Source organism: Cynoglossus semilaevis, chromosome 11 (genome assembly GCF_000523025.1).
Source record: "Cynoglossus semilaevis isolate Cse_v1.0 chromosome 11, Cse_v1.0, whole genome shotgun sequence".
Lineage (NCBI taxonomy): Eukaryota > Metazoa > Chordata > Actinopteri > Pleuronectiformes > Cynoglossidae > Cynoglossus > Cynoglossus semilaevis.
In genome coordinates this window covers 20,131,050-20,148,902 of record NC_024317.1, presented here as the reverse complement: position 1 = coordinate 20,148,902, position 17,853 = coordinate 20,131,050, and the positions used below count along the sequence as shown (strand labels likewise).

The following is a 17,853-nucleotide window of genomic DNA, read 5'->3' as shown; positions in this document are numbered from 1 at the left end:
CTTAGCCAAGCAGCGACTAACCGATAAGATAAGATAATTGTTGAAAAGTTGTTTTTTTTTCCAAACAGTACAGAACCAGATGAAAACGGAAAGATCGGATGGAAATTTTGTAGAAAGTGTGACATTTTTTTTTTGGAGGTTATTTCAAATACAAACCTATTTTCAAAGTCACAAGATGGAATGGATGCACTGATGCAGTGGGGTCTAGAGTTGGCCCCGCCCCTCAGTGTGGGACTTCTTCTTTCTAAAAACCTCACTTAGTTTCACCCAGGCTTCTGGTTGAGGATGAAGGACGTGAAAGCGCTGTCAATTATAAATCCGTAGAGTAGATCATCTGATCACAGCATGGAAAAATAAAATCAGTTTTTTTTAGATTATACCGGTCATGTAGTACCTGTGTTTTTGACTTCACACGCCGTTTACACACATGTATCCCGTCACACACCACCTCATCGTCTCATTGGTTCACCTCTGGGACATTGTACAGTAGCTTAATGATTGCTTCTACATATCAAGTCACACACCTCTCGCCTTATCTAGTGTTACGTAGGTCAAAGTTCATTACCTTATACAGTAGTCTTGCTCCACGGACCTGTTGTCAGGGTGAAAAACCAGGAGAAAATAAAATGAAAGGACTGATGTTAAAAAAAAAAAAGCGGGTTATGAAGGTCAAAGAGACCCTCACCTTTTATTTTGAAACGTTCACGTTTGCAACCAGTGCTACAAAATACTTTTATTTCGACAGGACAAATGTTTGTATTTAAGAGAAATTTAGTCATTTTTCTAAAAAAAAAAAACAAACGAAAAAAAAACACTCTCTCTCTCACACCCATCTTCAACAAAATCAAAATTATATTGTAGGACTTTGTGTTTTTTTAAATGAACCTCTGAAGGTTCAAACTTCTGTATCAATGTGTCCAAATAAATAAACAAGAAACAACAGCTTTTATGAGCAGGTATGTTTTTGTAAGGAGTGGGGTTTTTGTTTGACGATTCAAATGAATGTTTGAATGAAACTTCATCTAAGGTCATTCTGTTTGTGGGGTTTTTTTTTTTTTTTTTTTTTTTTTTTTTTTTTTTAGCCTTTACCTTCCGTTAGTCTGTTGGGTAAAGTTCTTCTTGACACAGTTTTTTTTTTTTAATTTTCAATTATTTAAGCTCAGAGACACTCAGAAAGAAAGTGCTGGTGCACTGATGCCTCTGGTGGTCAGTCTGTGTAACTCTGCTAAATCCAAACAGGGAACAGTGGCAGCGGGGGAACAACAGGTGTTGGTGTAAAGAGAAGTAAACCTGACGGTTTTGTAACCCAAGAGTTTCACGTAGGTTATTGGGTCCTAATGACCACAGTGTAGAACTTCCTGGTTGACTCACCAGTGTCAGCTGCTCGTCAGCATTCGTCATTCATTAACCTAATGCTCTATTTCTCTTCTTCCAGGAAGCTGCCGTTTCAGAAGAGCAGAAGATCACTGGAGTTGAAGCATGTCTTCATCTCAGACTAACAGAATGGCAGGGGGAGTGATCATCACCCAGTTTCACCCCGCACCTAATGATCCCATCGTTGCTGCTGGTGCTACAATCCAACAGTATCAGAATAAGATGATCCAGAAGTTCAGCGCAGGTCGACCACAGGTGCTCGGGGTAAGGTTTCACGGACAAAACCGTTGTGGTTACACTTTTATTCTACTCAAGACAGACATTCAACCCAGGATAAAATGATCCTCTTCCTCCTGATCTCCAGGTCATTCAGATCATGGTGGGTCTGATCGTTCTGCTGTTTGGAATCGCTGCCACACCAGTGGCAGATTCTGTTGGCGTTTTCAGTGGTATCTTTGTCTGGGGAGCTGCCCTGGTAAGTCCACCTCAGCACTACAAATCATTCACTCGAAACCGTAGTCCACTGGGTGTTGTAGAACATTGGTGTCTCTCTGTTTCAGTACATCACAGCGGGATCTCTGACTGTCGCTGCCGGGAAGCGGCTGAATCGCTGTCTGGTGAGTTTCCACACCAGAACTCAGTGTGTACTCAAGTAGTGGATGACTGATCTCGGGCCGTCCAAATGAATGCATTAAAAGTCGTAGTTAATGAATGAAATGAAATCGACACAATTTTAGGCAGAATAATTCACAGGGGGCCTCCAATGGAATGTGGCACACTGGACGTGATAGCAAGCCTCCAGTCACTAGGTGGCAGCAGTTCATACAGTGCTTTGTACAGATAGAAATATACATGTTATCGGGTTCTCGATATATTATTTCAATGCGTGAGGGTTGGAGAGGGTGAAAACATTTCTTTCCCCAAGGGGAGGGCATGACAGAAAATCATTTAGAACCACTGCTGTACGTGAACGAGAATCATAGAATCAAACTCGCCACACGTTCTACAAGACACAGTTATGACGACCTGAAATACACTCTATGAAGAGATATTTTTAACTCGGACCTTTGGACTTTTGTTCCAGATTAATATCCCATATTTGAGTTTGAATTTTTAAATCATATTTAGAAATGTTGATCTATCCTTAATATGGTTCATTCACACCTATCCTGTGATTAATCCAGTTTGTTTTTCTTTTTTTTTTTTGTTAGTTAATCTTAATTGTTTGACTGCCCTCACTTAACCAGATGACTGCTGTGTCTCTGCTGCCCCCCACAGGTCAAGGGTGCTCTGGGTGTCAGTGTTGTTGCTGCTCTCGCTGCCACCGCTGCCTTCATTATTCACACCATGGACGCCGCACTTATCTACCTGTGCTATGGTTACCCTGGTTTTGGTCCCGTGGAGTATTGCTACATGTATCAGGTATTTGAAGGCAAAACTGCATGTTTCCAACAGCGACGATGGAGAGGGTTTTTGGATATTTAAACGCAAGACGACAAGAAGACAATAAAATAAAATAAAATAATTTAAAAATAATTTTTAAAAAAATATTATTTTAAAATAATAATATATTAAAATATTATTATTATTATTATTATTATTATTATTAAAATAATAATATTTTAAAAATTATTATTAGCAATAAAATCAATATCAGCAAAGTCTTTAATAGCTAAGGATTCTGGGCTTGTTGTAGACTAAAAATAATGATCCCCTCTTATCCATCACTTATTTTCTATTCTCTATAGACTCTATAGTCTGAGCTGATTTTCTCTATTGACATTGGTCTGTGAGCTAAAATCGTTTTTTTTTTTTTTAAGGACTTTGTTCCGAGCGCTAAAAGCACTGATTTCTGAGGCCTGTCTCCTGGTCCTCTTCAGCTGAGGTTCTGTCTTCTGTGTTTCTGTCCAGTTGCGAATGCAGGGTATCTCAGGTGTGCTGGCAGTTTTCAATCTGCTGGAGCTGATTGTTGCCATCACTGTAGCTGGGTATGCCTGTAGCGCCACCTGTAACTGCAACAATGTAGTAAGTCAACCAGTTGGAGAATGGCTGTTGCCTGTAGTGTTCTAACCTCACTGCTGGCTCAACGACCTGCCTGTCTAAACACGTTTGTGTCTTTCAGCCACCTGTAGTTGTGACTATATCTAATGAGGTCGAGGTGAGAGGTCAAACTGCTGGACTTCAATTTCAAAAGGTTGGATACAATGCATTTTTTAAAATACACAATAAAGAAGAAAGATAAAATATAAAAACATTTAAATGTATTTACAGTACACACATGTGTTTGTGTTTGTGTGTGTGTTTCGGATGCAGGAGTTCCAGAATTGTCAGCCTGAACCTCCATTGTACAGCACCGTGATCAACCCCTGAAGCTCCTGACTGTCTTCGCGTCTGTCTTGGACCTGCGTCCAATCGGACAACAGCACAAGTCTCCGTCGCCCGCATTTCTGATCAAATGATGTCTTGTGTGTTTGTCTGTAACCGGGCACAGACGTGAGACCTGAGGTAAAGAGAAGCAGGACGGATGTGGACACAAGTTAGAAATCTAAAGAAAATCAAAAAAAAAAAAAAAACCCTTCACTTATTTTAAGGAAATTAAAAAAATGGAATGATCTGTGATCTGGAGTTGTGAGAATCAAAGCCAAACCGTTGAAGACCGCGGGAGCTCACAACTTGCATGACGAAAGGATGAAAAGGTTCATGTTTGTAATTGCTGATGCCGACAGTTCTTTTCTTTTTGCTGCTAAGCTAATAAACAGTCTGATGTTTGATTATAATGATTGGACAATCATTATAGACAGATATGGGCCACGTTCAATAACAGGTATCTACAATAAAAAAATATTCTTTTAGTGTAGCAACATGTGGAGAAAGACTGGTTAGTTAAGTTGCCTTACAGACGGTGGGTCACAGGTTCAATCCCGAGCTCTAACTGCACTGGTCTCTCTGTGAAAAAAAAAAAAGTAAGTTCAGTTAATTCTAAGTTTATGTAAGTTTCTCAAATACAAATAGTGGGGCTGATGATAACAAGCCTCCAGTCACTAGGTGGCAGCAACTCATACAGTGGTTTGTACAGATAATAATACAGTGATCCCTTGCTATAACGCGGTTTACTTTTCACGGTTTCGCTACTTCACGGATTTGCATCGTGCATTGTGTTCTGCATTCTGATTGGCTAAAAAGTCACTCCGCTTCTTCTCTACCTGTGCGCCAATAATAATAAATTGCGGTTTAATATGTACACGTACGTAAAACAGCTTGCCAAATTGACATTACGTACGTGCAAATTCTCTTGCAATTTCGAGTTTATCAAACCCCATAATGTCGACAAAACGCTCTGGACCGGCAAAAGTACCTGCGGTAGGGACCAAAAGGCAGCGGAAGATGCTGTCTATCGGTGATAAAGTAAAACTACTGGACATGCTAAATGAAGCTAAAAGCTATGCGGCTGTAGGTCGGCATTATGGAATTAATGAGTCTTCCGTTCGTTCCATAAAGAAGGAAGAAAAAAACATAAGGAAGACAGCAGCAATACGTTTTAATAAGGATTCAAAAAGGGTTGCAACTGCCCGCAACAAGACCAGGTAATTTGTATTTTTTTCATAATCATTTTTAATTTTCTCCCGTTCACGGTGGGCGGTGCTAATCTCCGCAATTTGAAGCCTTCTGTTCACGTTGATGATTAAAATTATTATTTAGACAGTACATTACAGAAGTTATTTGTTGAAACGTTTCTAAAGTACTTTTATTTTACTTAATTTGTGAAACAAATGGTTGAGACTGTAAAATGGTTTGTTCGTTCTTTCTCTTCTTTTTCTGAGTATTTAATTGTAAAAAAAATAAAGATTTCTACTTCACGGATTTTGCCTATCACGGGTTCTTTTTGGAACGTAACCCCCGCGAAAAACAAGGGTTTACTGTATACATATTATCAGGTTCTCAATAGTATTTCAATTCATGGGAAAGTGGGTGAGTTTGGGTTTGCAACCATTGCTCTAAACTGACCATATGTGTGAATGGGGGTGTAAACGCTTGTCCTCCCCTGGTGACTGCAGCACCCCCTGGTGACTATTATTGAAATAAGGTTTTAAATGTATTAATTTAACTAAAGATATTTTACTCTCCAAAAATCTCCAATCACAAACAGTAGAGGAGACTCACTGAAGATGAAGAGGAGCAGACTTCAGCTTCGAAATAAAAAGTTCAAATTTACAGTCCTACCGAATGAACAGTTTTTATCACCACGGCTGACTGTCATCTGACAAACCCTCATACATATGACCTCCATTATCTTTAGGTTTGTTTTAACAGCATGCACTTCTTTTTTTTTTAAAGAAGGTCAATGACCTGTATTTTAGCTTGTAACTTTGTGACCCCAGGCCCAGGTCCTAGTGGTGGTTCCCTCTGGTCCAGACTCCAAACACAGTCCTGAACCTTTTTAAATGTGGTCTTTAAAAGCAATGGATCAAGCCCCAGTCAGCACAGATCAAAGGTCGCATGCGCCCGGTACTATTTATACAGCTGGAATCAGCCAATCAGACAAAGGCATATTTGACTCTGAGGTTACGTCTCTCTTCTAGTCTCGTTGCATTGTGAAGGATGCACGACAAAGGGAGTTCTTGGTAAGTCGGGATGTTTCCCACATTTTTCAAATACATTATTTTGCACGTTGTAGTCTGAGCTCAACTGACCTCCAGTTGTCATAGAAATCTAAATCTCTGTTGTTAACCACTTAAAACCTGCAGGTGTTTTTGCGGACGTCAGGGCCGTGAGTAGGTTTCTGGGGAAAAAGCTTTAAGCAGAATCACCAAGAGGAAAAAATCAGTTGAATTGAAAAACCAGAGAGGACAGATTTAACTTTTCATGTGGACGATGAAGTTATATGAAAGAAACATTTGGGATTTTTTTTTTGTTTTTTTTTCACAATGAGATCAGTTGAGATTCATTGCTGCCGCTGTTTCTGCTGTTGCTGCTGCTGCTGCTGATAATTCTGCTGCTGCTACTGCTGTTGTTATTACCGTTGGTACTGCCACTGCTGTAGCCCGTCTATCTGTCAGTTAATTATTTTTTCTTTCACGGACAGAGCAGCAGATTCATGAGCAACGACCTTCAGCCCGAACATTTGTCAATGTTTAAAAGACGCTCTTTATTTCTCAGAGTTCAGTTCAGTTCAAAGATTTGGTCGTTGGATTGAAAAATCATTTTTCTGAGAAAAGCAGAATCACAAATGAAGCGCATCATCACGGTCCTCTAAAATCACTGATTATCTCTATGAACTTTGGTGTGGGGGGAAGCAGCGGTCTCTAGGTTCTTCTGTCACACGGTGTTTGTGTCCTTTGATTCCATCAATAAGCATTACTCAACGATCAATCATCAATAATCAACCAGCTGTGCTGTTATTCCGCAGCTGCTGCTCCTTTGAGGACTACAAGCTGACCACCGAGTGGCTCCTGAACCAGACGAGGCACCGTCCAAAGGTGGCGGTCATCTGCAGCTCAGGACTCGGACTCCTGGCTGACGCTGCCTCCAACAAGCAAACCTTCAGGTACCAGGACATTCCAAACTTCCCTGTGAGCACAGGTGAGCGAGGGACGAGGCCGAACCATCACTGAGTATTGTTAGCAGTGGTGGCCAGGACAAATTTCAAAGGAAGTCCTGTGTGTTCGTCCCAGCCCCAGGTCATGAAGGCTGCCTGGTGTTTGGGACTGTGGATGGCGCCGCGTGCGTCTTTATGCAGGGTCACTTTCACCTGTACGAAGGTTACTCGCTGTGCCAGGTCAGTCCTAACCTTTGATCTTCGTAATAGGAGAAGAAGACGAGACAGAGGAGACAAGAAAGCAATTATAATTGGGGATTTTGTGTCACATCTCACTCTCTATCTCGGTCTCTCTGTCTGTGTCTCTGTCCTTCAGGTGACCTTACCTGTGCGGATCTTTAAGCTGATGGGGGTGGAGTCAATAATTGTGACTAATGCCTCTGGAGGAATCTGTCCAGATTTCAAGGTCGGTGACATCATGATCATCAAAGACCACATCAATCTGCCAGGCTTCGCTGGACAACACCCACTGTGTGGACCAAATGATGAAAGGTGAGAGGAACAGACGGACAGACAGACAAGTCAGAGACCACTCTGTCCCTGACCCACTTGTCTCTGACCTGTCTGCCTCTGACCTGTCTGTCTCTGACCTGTCTGTCTCTCACCTGTTTGTCTTTGATCTATCTTCCTCTGACCTGTCTGTCTCTCATCTGTCTGTCTCTGATCTGTCTGTCTCTTGCTTGTCTGTCTCTTGCTTGTCTGTCTTTGACCAACTGTCTCTGACTTGCCTCTCTCTGATCTGTCTGTCTCTGACCTGTCTGTCTTTGACCAACGGTCTCTGAACCATCTGTCTGCCTATGACCTGTCTGTCTCTCACCTGTTTGTCTTTGATCTATCTTCCTCTGACCTGTCTGTCTCTGATCTGTCTGTCTCTGACCTGTCTGTCTTCGACCAACTGTCTATGACTTGCCTCTCTCTGATCTGTCTGTCTCTGACTCACATGTCTCTGAACCATCTGTCTCTGACCTGTCTGTCTCTCACCTGTTTGTCTTTGAGCTGTCTGTCTCTCACTTGCCTCTGTCTGATGTGTCTGTCTCTGACCTGTTTGTCTCTGACCCATCTGTCTCTGGGCCGTCTGTCTCTGACCCATCTGTCTCTAAACTGTTAGTCTCTGACTCACCTGTCTCTGACCCATCTGTCTCTGGGCCGTCTGTCTCTGACTCACATGTCTCTGACCCATCTGTCTCTGACCTGTCTGTCTCTCACCTGTTGGTCTCTGACCCGTCTGTCTCTGACCTGTTTGTCTTTGACCTGTTTGTCTCTGACCCATCTGTCCCTGACCCATCTGTCTCTGACTCACCCTCTTGAATGTGATCAGTTCAAGGCTGAGGTTTAGGTGAAGGATGTGTCTGCATGTGGCCTGTTCAGCTGTCTCTGCTTTGAACCCGTCTGTCTCTCGTCTGTTTGTCTCTGACTTGTTTGTCTCTGACTCACCTGTCTCTGACCCATCTGTCCCTGACCTGTCTGTCTTTAGGTTTGGGACCAGGTTCCCCTCCATGTCTGATGCCTACAGTAAGGACCTGAGGCGCCTGGTGTCAGAGGTTGCCTGTGAACTGGACTACAGTAGTTTCCTCAGGGAGGGGGTGTACTGCATGGTGAGCGGCCCAAACTTCGAGACCATCGCTGAGGCCAGAATGCTGCTGGTGCTGGGCTGTGACTCAGTGGGTAAGACAGCTGACAGTAAGGGGGGAGACATTGAAAATGTGAGACAAAGGTTTTCATTCAGGACTTCCTGTGTGGTCCTAGTTCATTTGGTTCCTTCTACTACTCCATCCCAAATACAGACAGTGGATTAGGGCAGTTGTGGATCATGGGTGCCACATGTTGAAGTAAATGATTAGCATGCTTGACCTACAGCAGAGTAGGCCATCAGTTCAAACCAAACTGCTGTTGATTTTCTTTTTTTCTCTCTCTCTCTTTGTTTTCTATGTTTTTCAGGTATGAGCACAGTCCCTGAAGTGACTGTGGCCAAACACTGTGGACTCAGAGTTCTGGGTCTGTCGCTCATTACCAACATGGTCAGTTTTCAGACCAATGGTCTGACCCCCACACCACAAACCTAGTTACATGTATGGTCACAGCCAATAAATGCAGACCTTTGTGAGTCTGGTTTCGAAGATTATTGTTGAGCCAGATTTTAGGCAAATGTGGTCTACTCTGACACAAAAAATGAAATGAGCGCCTTTGGCGACACTTAGTGGTAGAGGGCGGGCAGTTCAGGCCTTTGGCGACACTTAGTGGTAGAGGGGGGGCGGGCAGTTCAATTTTTGATGTTCATTAAATGTCAGCAGCGTGATACTGACTTGGGCTGCGGCGTGCTTCCCAGGTGTCCTTGGACTACAGTCGGGAGGAGAAGGTGAACCACGATGATGTTCTTCACATCTGCAAGACCAGAGCCAAACTTCTGCAGAAGCTGGTGACTGAGCTGATCTGTCGTCTCCAGCAACAAAACATCAACACAAACTGACACCAGTGAAGAAACACAATTAAAGGTGATAGTCTGAGAACCGACAATCTTTGTCTTTATTTGTGACGGCGTAAATGACCCCGGACATTCTGGTGGTTATTGACCTCGCCGTACAGCAACAAGGTCACTTGTTCAACCGCTGGTAGTATTCTCTCCCCTCCACTGATAATAGCGGAAGTTAGGCACGGCGCCACCTGTTGACCAAGTCCAGAGTTGATGATAATTTTAGGCATGAGCACTGTTCCTAGAAAGCTGTGTAGAAGTTTACGTCTAATGTCATTATGAAAAGAGAGAGAGAAAGAGAGAGAACAATGCTGACATTTGAATGAATGAGCTAATTACTAATTACTACAAAACAGCTAGCTAATGTCAAGCTAACCAAAATACTGTACCTAAACATAGCCACAACACACCTCAATTACTTAAAAAAAAACAGAAAAGGAAGTCAAGGAGGAAGCTCAAACGTAGATAGAATATCTAGCCTAACGTAGCTCCTGCTAGCAAAATATCAGTGAAGACTGCTGACATTGATGCCCTAGAAACATTTCACAGAGTCACGGTTCAATGTCTTCCCATCAACGGTGTTCCAGAAAAACAGATTAGATAAGAGTTAGCTGAAAGACTGAGCAGGTATAGTTGATAACAGAGAAAATCCTATAAAAAAGATAACGATATAGCAGAACAATCCAATGGTTAGAAAACATTTAATGTAAAATAAAATCAATACCTGAGACCACAAACTAAGCTAAAAACTGTGGGAAAATTAAGCTCAGTTTTAGCCAACCCAATCTTCAGCCATGACCATCTTCACAAACTCAATAAATGTTTTAGCCAACCCAATCTTCAGCCATGGCCTCAATAAAGAGATGGTTCAGATCCTTCATTTTAATTCATAAAAGTATGAACGAAACCTCACATTTACCTTACGGTATTACAGGTTTTATTTTATATATGGAATCGTGTAATGACCAATATTCACCACTACGGGTCAGCATAGAGTCGACTCAAAGGTTTCTGAAAGATAAGGCGACAGCATAAACAGGAAGTGATGTCACGTGAGTCCAGAGTGCAGCAAGTTTCTGGCGTTCTAGTGAAGTTCAACATGGATCGGAAGCCGAGAGAGAAGAAGATACTGTGTGTTGGTCTGGTTTGTCTGGACATCATTAACGTGGTGGACAAATATCCTGAAGAAGACACCGACAGCAGGTGTGTTGTCCTCACACTATCACTCATGTATGGATGCACTGATGATGTCACTGATGGTTTGCTGTATGTGCAGGTGTTTGTCGCAGCGCTGGCAGCGAGGAGGAAACGCCTCAAACTCCTGCACTGTTCTGTCCCTGCTGGGGGCGCCGTGCGCCTTCATGGGTTCATTGTCAGCTGGACCTGTGGCTAAGTATGTACTAAATCAATGTGTGAATCAGTCAATGACCCTTAGGCCAGAGAGGCCACAGAAATGAGCGTTTATTGTTTTTGTAGAAGAGTCCATCTCCAGTTTTTCACGGTGATGTCATCAACCTTTTTTTATCTTTTCATATTCTAATAAGCCTTCAAGGGAACTTTCACTTTTTTTTGCTAGTTCCTACTTTAATGAGTCAGAGTGTGTTGCTGCCTCCTGCTGGACTACAGTATTTGTACCTTCATGTTTAGACAAATTACTGCACTGTCATTTATCCTTCTATTCATTTGAATGAACCCCAGGACATATGCAGTATGCTACAGTGTGGGGCCAACAATCTTCTATTCATTTGAATGAACCCCAGGAAATATGCCAACAATAGAGTCAGTAGGTGGCAGTAATGCAATTGAAGTGATGCACCTTTGCACTAACATTTAACAGCAATTATTTTGATGAGGAGACAATAACAGTTCCCTCTCATTAGTTTTATTTTGGAGGATTTTCAGAGGTTCGAGGTTGAGGTGTCGCTGGTGACTGAGCATGCTCAGTGCTGCCTACCAGCGTCCATGGTCATCAGTAACATCCAAACAGGAAGTCGCACCATCCTCCATATGAACAGGTTTGTGATCCCCTCTAACCTTTCTCCATCTTAGGAATGTCATCAGGATGTCGGCACCAGGTCTTTTATTTTGAAGGGCAGAGCGGATGTGGTTCCCCTCTATTTGTTTATTTTGGAGGGCGGGGTGTTTGTTGATAGTTTCCTGTCTCTCTGGTTCAGTTTCATCACGAGTGATTTTTCCAGCCATGACATAGATGTGTCAGGGGTCGTCTGGCAGCTCAAAGGTCAAACTCCATGTGCATGTTGCGTGGTTTGTCTCTCGAGCGGATCTCGAACCGTCGTTCTGTCTGACACGTAAGATGACCTGGCCACGTTTAGCTGACCTTCACGGTTTTCACTAAACACCTCAATCACTTAGTCCTAACCTGGGGTTGGAGCCAGGTCTAGATTTACTTTTTGATTGTTACCGAAATGACAGGAAATCAGATATGACATTTAACGTGATGCCAGACCTTAGTTTTTAATCTTTCAATTTTTGAACTAATGCTAACTAGGATACAATTAGGCTGAAGTTTCGTTGATCTTTAAGATGAACTAAGCCTCAGTTTTAAGGTAAGTTTGTTTGGATTTTGAATCTAAATTAAACTAAGTTGATATAAATATTCCTTCTTCATTAATGAGAACAACAAGGAATAATCCTGGTTCGAACCTGACCTGGCCAACTCCACTTGGGGAAGAGGTTTTTAGTGAAGACAGTTGAACCACCTGAAGATGCTCCTGAATTGAAGATTGAAGATGAATCACTGCAGATCTTGATGATCAGAAGTAATTTTGGGTGTTAAATTCTCTGATTGGTTCCAGTCTTCGTCATCACTGAGTCAAATATGATTAAAAAAAACCAAGTCCAAAAAAATGGAGTCTGATCGTTGAATCATGGACACCCAGCTCAATTATTATCTGTCTAAATGTAAACATCCTATTTTAATATATATTTCAAATCACTTACATATCTGCTCATTACTTATTACTTATTAGGAAGCATTTCCACTACATTAATATGACCTCACTTCCTGTTAGGAACCTTCCTGATGTCACAGCTGAGGATTTTACTAAAGTGGACTTGACTCAGTTCAAGTGGATCCACTGGGAGGTGAGAATGGATCCACGGCACCAACACGAAGAAAATCACGTACACGAACACCAGAACGATATGTTTGTTTTGGTTCGTATTTATTCTGTTTGTTTTTTTTTATTTGATTGAATGATTGTTAAAGGGGAGGAATGCTGAGGAACAGCTGAAGATGATCCAACGGGTGGATAAGTACAACAGCTCGTTACCACAGCAACAGAGAATCGCTGTCTCCGTGGAGATTGAGAAGACCAGGGAGCCTTTGTACCAGCTTTTTCCTCACGGAGACGTGGTAACTATCAAAACATGAACACAACCACCACGTGACCCTCGGGATACATCGTCATAAGCTTCTCATCTTTCAATGGTTTCTATTTTCTGTATATTTTGTCGTCAGGTGTTTGTCAGTAAAGACGTCGCTCGTCAATTCGGTTTTCATTCCGCTGAAGATGCTGTGAAAGGACTGTATCCTCGAGTCAAACAGGGGTGAAACTCTGACCTGTCTGTCCCTCTGACATGTCTGTGACTTGACTGTCCCTCTGACCAGTCTGTCATCTGTCTGTTTCCGCGACCTGTCTGTAACCCTTCTATCTCTCTGACTTGTCTGTGATCCATCTCTCGCTCATTTTTCTAAACCTATCTGTCTCTTGGACCTGGCACAGACAGGTCCAAGAGACAGACCGATCACAGACGGTTCCAAGAGACAGATGGGTATCTGTCTCTCTGGCCTGTGTGTGACTTGTCTGTCTCTCTAACCTGGTCACCCCGTCTGTCTCTCTGACCTGTACGTCACCCGTCTGCTGCTCTGACCTGTATGTCACCTGTCTGTCTCTCTGACCTATACGTCACCCGTCTGTCTCTCTGACCTGTATGTGACTTGTCTTTCTCTCTAACCTGTCTGTCACCCGTCTGTCTCTCTGACCTGTATGTCACCTGTCTGTCTCTCTAACCTGTCTGTGATCCATCTGTCTCTCGGACCTGTATGTGACTTGTCTGTCCCTCTAACCTAGTGAACCTGTCTGTCCCTCTGACCTGGCTGTGACCCATCTGTCTCTCTGACCTGTACGTCCCCTGTCTGTCTCTCTGACCTATCCGTCACCCGTCTGTTGCTCTGACCTGTATGTGACTTGTCTTTCTCTCTAACGTGTCTGTCACCCATGTGTCCCTCTGACCTGTCTGTCATCCATCTGTCTCTCTGACCTGTTTGTCACCTGTCTGTCTCTCTAACCTGTTCAACCTGTCTGTCCCTGTGACCTGTATGTGACTTGGCTGTCTCTCTAACCTGGTCAACCCATCTGTCCCTCTAACCTCTCTTTGACCCGTCTGTCTCTCTGACCTATATGTGACTTGTCTTTCCCTCTGACCTGGTCGACCAATCTGTCCCTCTGACCTGGTCAACCTGTTTGTCCCTCTGACCTGTATGTGACTTGTCTGTCCCTCTAACCTGGTCGACCAATCTGTCCCTCTAACGTGTCTGTGACCCATCTGTCTCTCTGACTTGTATGTGACTTGTCTTATGTGACTTGTCTGTCCCTCTATCTGTCCCTCTAACCTGTCTTTGACCCATCTGTCTCTCTGACTTGTATGTCACCCATCTGTCTCTCTGACCTGTATGTGACTTGTCTGTCTCTCTGACCTGTCTGTGCCCCATTTGTCTCTCTAACCTGTTTGTCACCTGTCTGTCTCTCTTACCTGTTCAACCTGTCTGTCCCTCTGACCTGTCTGTGACCCATCTGTCTCTCTGACTTGTATGTCACCCATCTGTCCCTCTAACCTGTCTTTGCCCCATCTGGCTCTCTGACTTGTATGTCACCCATCTGTCCCTCTAACCTGGTCGACCAATCTGTCCCTCTGACCTGTATGTGACTTGTCTGTCTCTCTGACCTGTATGTGACTTGTCTGTCTCTCTAACCTGGTCAACCTGTCTGTCCCTCTAACCTGTCTTTGACCCGTCTGTCTCTCTGACCTGTATGTGACTTGTCTGTCCCTCTAAGCTGGTCAACCCGTCTGTCCCTCTGACCTGTTCATCTCTCTGTCTGTTAGGGCTGTTCTGATCTGTGCCTGGGCAGAACAGGGAGCAGATGCTTTGGGTCCTGACGGCATCGTGGTTCATTCTGATGCTTTTCCTCCCGAGACTGTGGTGGACACACTCGGTGCTGGAGACACGTTCAATGCTGCTGTCCTCTACACCCTGTCCAACGGTGAGACATCTACAAAACTGTCTAGCGGACGGACTTAAACAGAAGAGTTACTGTTACGTAGGCATGAATACATGTACACTTCTTCTGCCTGTAGGTGGCACTCTGCAGGAAGCGCTGACCTTTGGCTGCAAAGTGGCAGGAAGGAAGTGTGGTTTCCATGGTTATGACAACATCGGTGAATGTTTTGGAGAGAAATGAATGAGAAAATGATGGGATTCTAAGCTGGTTGACATCCGAGAGAGAGAGAGAGAGATCAGTGAAAGAGTGAGCGGCTTTTTATTGATCGATTTGATTGATTACAGACTGAGATTCTGCTGCAGTGTTTTTTGAATGTAACCAAAATACATCACTCTTATTTTTTTTCTAACTAATAAAATAAATGTGTTGATGACATCACTGATTTGTAAACAACTACTTGTTGTCACATGACTCAGAAAAAAACATTTGATTCCGATTCCTGAACTTATTCTGCTGGGCTGGTGTTTAATTTTTATTTCTTAGTTTTTATTTTTTTAGTTTTTATTTCCTGACAGTGCCAATGCCACCCCAGTGATGACAGGATATGTTGGAGGCCTATGTTGTTTTGTCCTTGATACGGAGTATCCTATGTGTCCTTCCAAGTAAGAACCTTGTGGATGATGTCCTATCACCGAGTCCATTTCTCCTCGTTTGCCACCTTTGCTTGTTCCCTTGCGACTTCCTGGATGACCATGGCTCTACTCTATTTCCTTGAGGCATTGGACCAGAACCTGACTTTCTATCCCCAGCTGACTCCAGCCCGACCTTCTTGCATTCTTCCCATGACATGCCTGGTCTACCTCTGCCTGGACCCTCTACTTGCACCCTGTGCGATTAGCTCGATTAGTAGAGGGGCGTGTGAGGGGCTTCCCCTGGAATATGGCACTCAAATGGACACACATGAATTATAAGCCCCCAGTCACTGGGGGGCAGCAACGCATACAGTGGTTTGTATAGGATAAAAAAAAAACAAAAAAAAAAACGTTATCAGGTTCTCATTAGTATTTCAATTCACGGCGGTGTGGGTCAGGAAGGCATGAAAATAATTAGTGCATGCAATCACTGCATTAGTTCAGTAAAGATCAATGGAGTCAGGTTAGAGTGAATAAATGTTTAATTTGTGAAAATACAGATTTTTAAACCCAGTGATCATGTTGACGTGGTTCTTTACTCTGGGGATGGCGAACACGGCGCTCGTCACTTCCTGGTTAGTTTGGGTTTAGTTGATGTCATGTCACTCTCCAGTTGGTAAAGCCCTTGAGTTTTCAGGGTATGTTTGGGTGTGTTGTGGGGTTGTGGGGTGGGGGGGGGGGGGGGTGTATAAAGACTGATCCAGTCTGGTTTTGTTCATTCATCACTGTGAGATCATATCTCTCAGTCCTTTACTGAAGTGAAGATTTGCTCCGATCACAATGAAACCCTAATGTAAGAAAAGCCAGGGTTGAGTCCAGGATGGAGGTACTACACTGTATATACGCGGTAAATACTTCAAATATTCTTTAGACTACATCCATATATACCGGTGTGTATTATAAAACTTACGTTGTGATATTCAACGACTTCTTCAACTAGTTCCATCCCATCAGCCAATGGGATCTGAATGCCTCTTTTTGTCCAGTCTGTAACACACGACACACAACACACACACGCAGTGAGATCACATTTACTACAATTATTGGATGTAGCTATTTAACCCTTTGATGCATGACCCATGATATACTGAGTTTTAAAAAAATGTAACTAAGTGTTTTTATGTGTTTTTAGACATAAAAATAAGAACTGATTTGGTTCTGTTTTTATAGACACAAAATTTCCTTTTTGAATGTTGACACAATTATTCTGCAGTTGCAAAGGCTGACCACTGTATGGCAGTGTTGGGTGATTCTCAGGCGTCCACTGTAGAGGCTTACATGCAACACTGCCATCAAAACCTTATCTTCTTATCATAGAAAATGACATTTTCACAGCTGTCCACTGTAGTGACCGTCATGCACGGAAGGGTTAACTATTTTCAAACACATTTTACCGTCATGCATGAAAGGGTTAACTATTTTCAAACACAGGTGAATTCATTTTCTTACTGTTGATCAATGGAACAACCGACATCTGAAGCATCGTCTTCAGAGGAGCCTGGAGGGGGATGAGCTGAGAGAGAGAGAGAGAGAGAGAGAGAGAGAGAGAAACAAGTGAGATGGACAAAAAGAGATGGGTGAGAGAGACAGACTCGTTGGTCAAACCGATACTCACAGCTAGAGACTCCAGAGCAGATTGGTTGGAGAAGATTTTAAACCTGCACCAGAAAGAAAACTTGTGAGTGTGTGTCTCTACACGTGTGTGTGTGTCTGTATATGCATGTCTGTATTTGTTGTGTGTGTGTGTGTTCACCTTCGTAGGTCAGCATGAACAGAAAGTCTTTTTTCTTTTACAGAGACTTTGGCATTAAACTTTGTTTCCTGTTGTAGGAAAGAAGACACAGGTGAATTCCAATTGTCTCTCTCTCTCTCTCTCTCTCTCTGTGTGTGTCTGTGTCTGTGTGTGCGTTTGTTACCATGGTCATGCTGCTCAGCTGGACTGGGGCCTGGCCGGGAGGCACTACCATCACCTTGACGATGGCCCTCACAGCAACAGTTGCTCCAGACGTTTTGATGGTAGTTTTTGGTGGAGAATTCACGGTGATATGAAGCGCGAACGGTGCATCAACCAAAGCTGGATTCTACCCAGAATGCACCAAGGGAACATGAAGTTGAGTCCGAACAACCATCATTGTGATGATGGATCTACTAACCATCATCATCACGACGGTTCTACTCACCATCATCATCATGGTTCCAAAGTAGGTTGTTCTTAGTAGCATCTCCATATCTTTAGACATCTATAAAGATGAGAACGAAAACAGGTAAGAAGGTTGGTGTGTGTGTGTGTGTGTGTGAGAGTGAGTGCGCCCATGCATGTGTGTCATGACCCTCTCATGGTTGATGTCCATTTGGAAGATTCCAGCTCTATAGTAGGCAAACATCCCGCTGTCGAAGAATAACTCAGACAGAGCAAAGTAAACCATCCTGTCGTAGGTACTGATTATTGGGTCCACGGCGCTGTTCGCTGGAACATCC

The 17,853-nt window shown here is 43.2% G+C and overlaps 4 protein-coding genes and 1 long non-coding RNA gene across 8 annotated transcripts in view; 3 read left to right on the top strand and 2 right to left on the bottom strand.

Annotated features, from left to right (window-relative positions):
- The first annotated feature begins 6 nt into the window (after window positions 1–6).
- LOC103386819 (membrane-spanning 4-domains subfamily A member 4A-like) lies at window positions 7–4,135 on the top strand. Of its 2 annotated transcripts, XM_025060461.1 has the most exons (8): window positions 7–1,319; window positions 1,436–1,638; window positions 1,739–1,849; window positions 1,935–1,991; window positions 2,653–2,796; window positions 3,286–3,399; window positions 3,497–3,568; window positions 3,688–4,135. In XM_025060461.1, the coding sequence occupies exons 2-8, from the start codon at window positions 1,480–1,482 to the stop codon at window positions 3,742–3,744; spliced, it is 714 nt and encodes a 237-aa protein (XP_024916229.1). In that variant the 5' UTR covers window positions 7–1,319; window positions 1,436–1,479; the 3' UTR covers window positions 3,745–4,135. The 2 variants fall into 2 exon arrangements, with proteins under 2 accessions (XP_024916229.1, XP_008319454.1); XM_008321232.2 differs by having other exon boundaries at window positions 7–1,638.
- Window positions 3,741–5,772, bottom strand: LOC112487781 (uncharacterized). Its single transcript, XR_003051202.1, has 3 exons — window positions 5,536–5,772; window positions 4,272–4,320; window positions 3,741–3,874 (listed from the first exon to the last, which is right to left on the bottom strand). It is a non-coding gene; the product is annotated as an uncharacterized LOC112487781 (long non-coding RNA).
- Window positions 5,773–5,857: 85 nt separating this feature from the next.
- On the top strand, window positions 5,858–9,484 carry pnp4b (purine nucleoside phosphorylase 4b). Its single transcript, XM_008321229.3, has 7 exons — window positions 5,858–5,996; window positions 6,782–6,954; window positions 7,047–7,150; window positions 7,287–7,462; window positions 8,445–8,635; window positions 8,909–8,988; window positions 9,297–9,484. The coding sequence occupies exons 1-7, from the start codon at window positions 5,974–5,976 to the stop codon at window positions 9,435–9,437; spliced, it is 888 nt and encodes a 295-aa protein (XP_008319451.1). The 5' UTR covers window positions 5,858–5,973; the 3' UTR covers window positions 9,438–9,484.
- A 990-nt stretch (window positions 9,485–10,474) lies between these two features.
- Window positions 10,475–15,121, top strand: khk (ketohexokinase). 3 transcript variants are annotated; one of them, XM_025060460.1, is made up of 9 exons: window positions 10,475–10,643; window positions 10,717–10,833; window positions 11,321–11,455; window positions 11,615–11,749; window positions 12,473–12,545; window positions 12,670–12,816; window positions 12,922–13,010; window positions 14,568–14,725; window positions 14,820–15,121. In XM_025060460.1, exons 1-9 carry the CDS (start codon window positions 10,486–10,488, stop codon window positions 14,921–14,923), a joined length of 1,116 nt encoding a protein of 371 aa, XP_024916228.1. In that variant the 5' UTR covers window positions 10,475–10,485; the 3' UTR covers window positions 14,924–15,121. The 3 variants fall into 3 exon arrangements, with proteins under 3 accessions (XP_024916228.1, XP_008319450.1, XP_008319449.1); XM_008321228.3 differs by lacking the exon at window positions 11,615–11,749 and having other exon boundaries at window positions 10,476–10,643; XM_008321227.3 differs by lacking the exon at window positions 11,321–11,455 and having other exon boundaries at window positions 10,477–10,643.
- A 718-nt stretch (window positions 15,122–15,839) lies between these two features.
- The window catches only part of pltp (phospholipid transfer protein), a 5,557-nt gene continuing 3,543 nt past the window's right edge, over window positions 15,840–17,853 (bottom strand). Inside the window, exons 8-15 of the mRNA XM_008321226.3 lie at window positions 17,706–17,835; window positions 17,556–17,615; window positions 17,292–17,456; window positions 17,129–17,196; window positions 16,991–17,033; window positions 16,825–16,888; window positions 16,286–16,362; window positions 15,840–16,163 (exon numbers count right to left, since the gene is read on the bottom strand). Of these exons, the coding sequence (XP_008319448.1) occupies window positions 16,098–16,163; window positions 16,286–16,362; window positions 16,825–16,888; window positions 16,991–17,033; window positions 17,129–17,196; window positions 17,292–17,456; window positions 17,556–17,615; window positions 17,706–17,835 (673 nt within the window). The 3' untranslated portion in view covers window positions 15,840–16,097. The remainder of the gene's footprint in view (window positions 16,164–16,285; window positions 16,363–16,824; window positions 16,889–16,990; window positions 17,034–17,128; window positions 17,197–17,291; window positions 17,457–17,555; window positions 17,616–17,705; window positions 17,836–17,853) is intronic.

Coding starts and splice junctions, on each gene's coding strand:
- LOC103386819 (XM_025060461.1), top strand. CDS start 1,480: ATGTCTTCATCTCAGACTAACAGAATGGCAGGGGGAGTGATCATCACC. Junction 1,639..1,738: donor GTCGACCACAGGTGCTCGGG/GTAAGGTTTCAC, acceptor CCTGATCTCCAG/GTCATTCAGATCATGGTGGG. Junction 3,400..3,496: donor CCTGTAACTGCAACAATGTA/GTAAGTCAACCA, acceptor TGTGTCTTTCAG/CCACCTGTAGTTGTGACTAT.
- pnp4b (XM_008321229.3), top strand. CDS start 5,974: ATGCACGACAAAGGGAGTTCTTG. Junction 6,955..7,046: donor AAACTTCCCTGTGAGCACAG/GTGAGCGAGGGA, acceptor TGTTCGTCCCAG/CCCCAGGTCATGAAGGCTGC. Junction 8,636..8,908: donor GCTGGGCTGTGACTCAGTGG/GTAAGACAGCTG, acceptor TATGTTTTTCAG/GTATGAGCACAGTCCCTGAA.
- khk (XM_025060460.1), top strand. CDS start 10,486: ATGTCACGTGAGTCCAGAGTGCAGCAAGTTTCTGGCGTTCTAGTGAAG. Junction 11,456..11,614: donor ACCATCCTCCATATGAACAG/GTTTGTGATCCC, acceptor TCTCTGGTTCAG/TTTCATCACGAGTGATTTTT. Junction 14,726..14,819: donor CCTCTACACCCTGTCCAACG/GTGAGACATCTA, acceptor TTCTGCCTGTAG/GTGGCACTCTGCAGGAAGCG.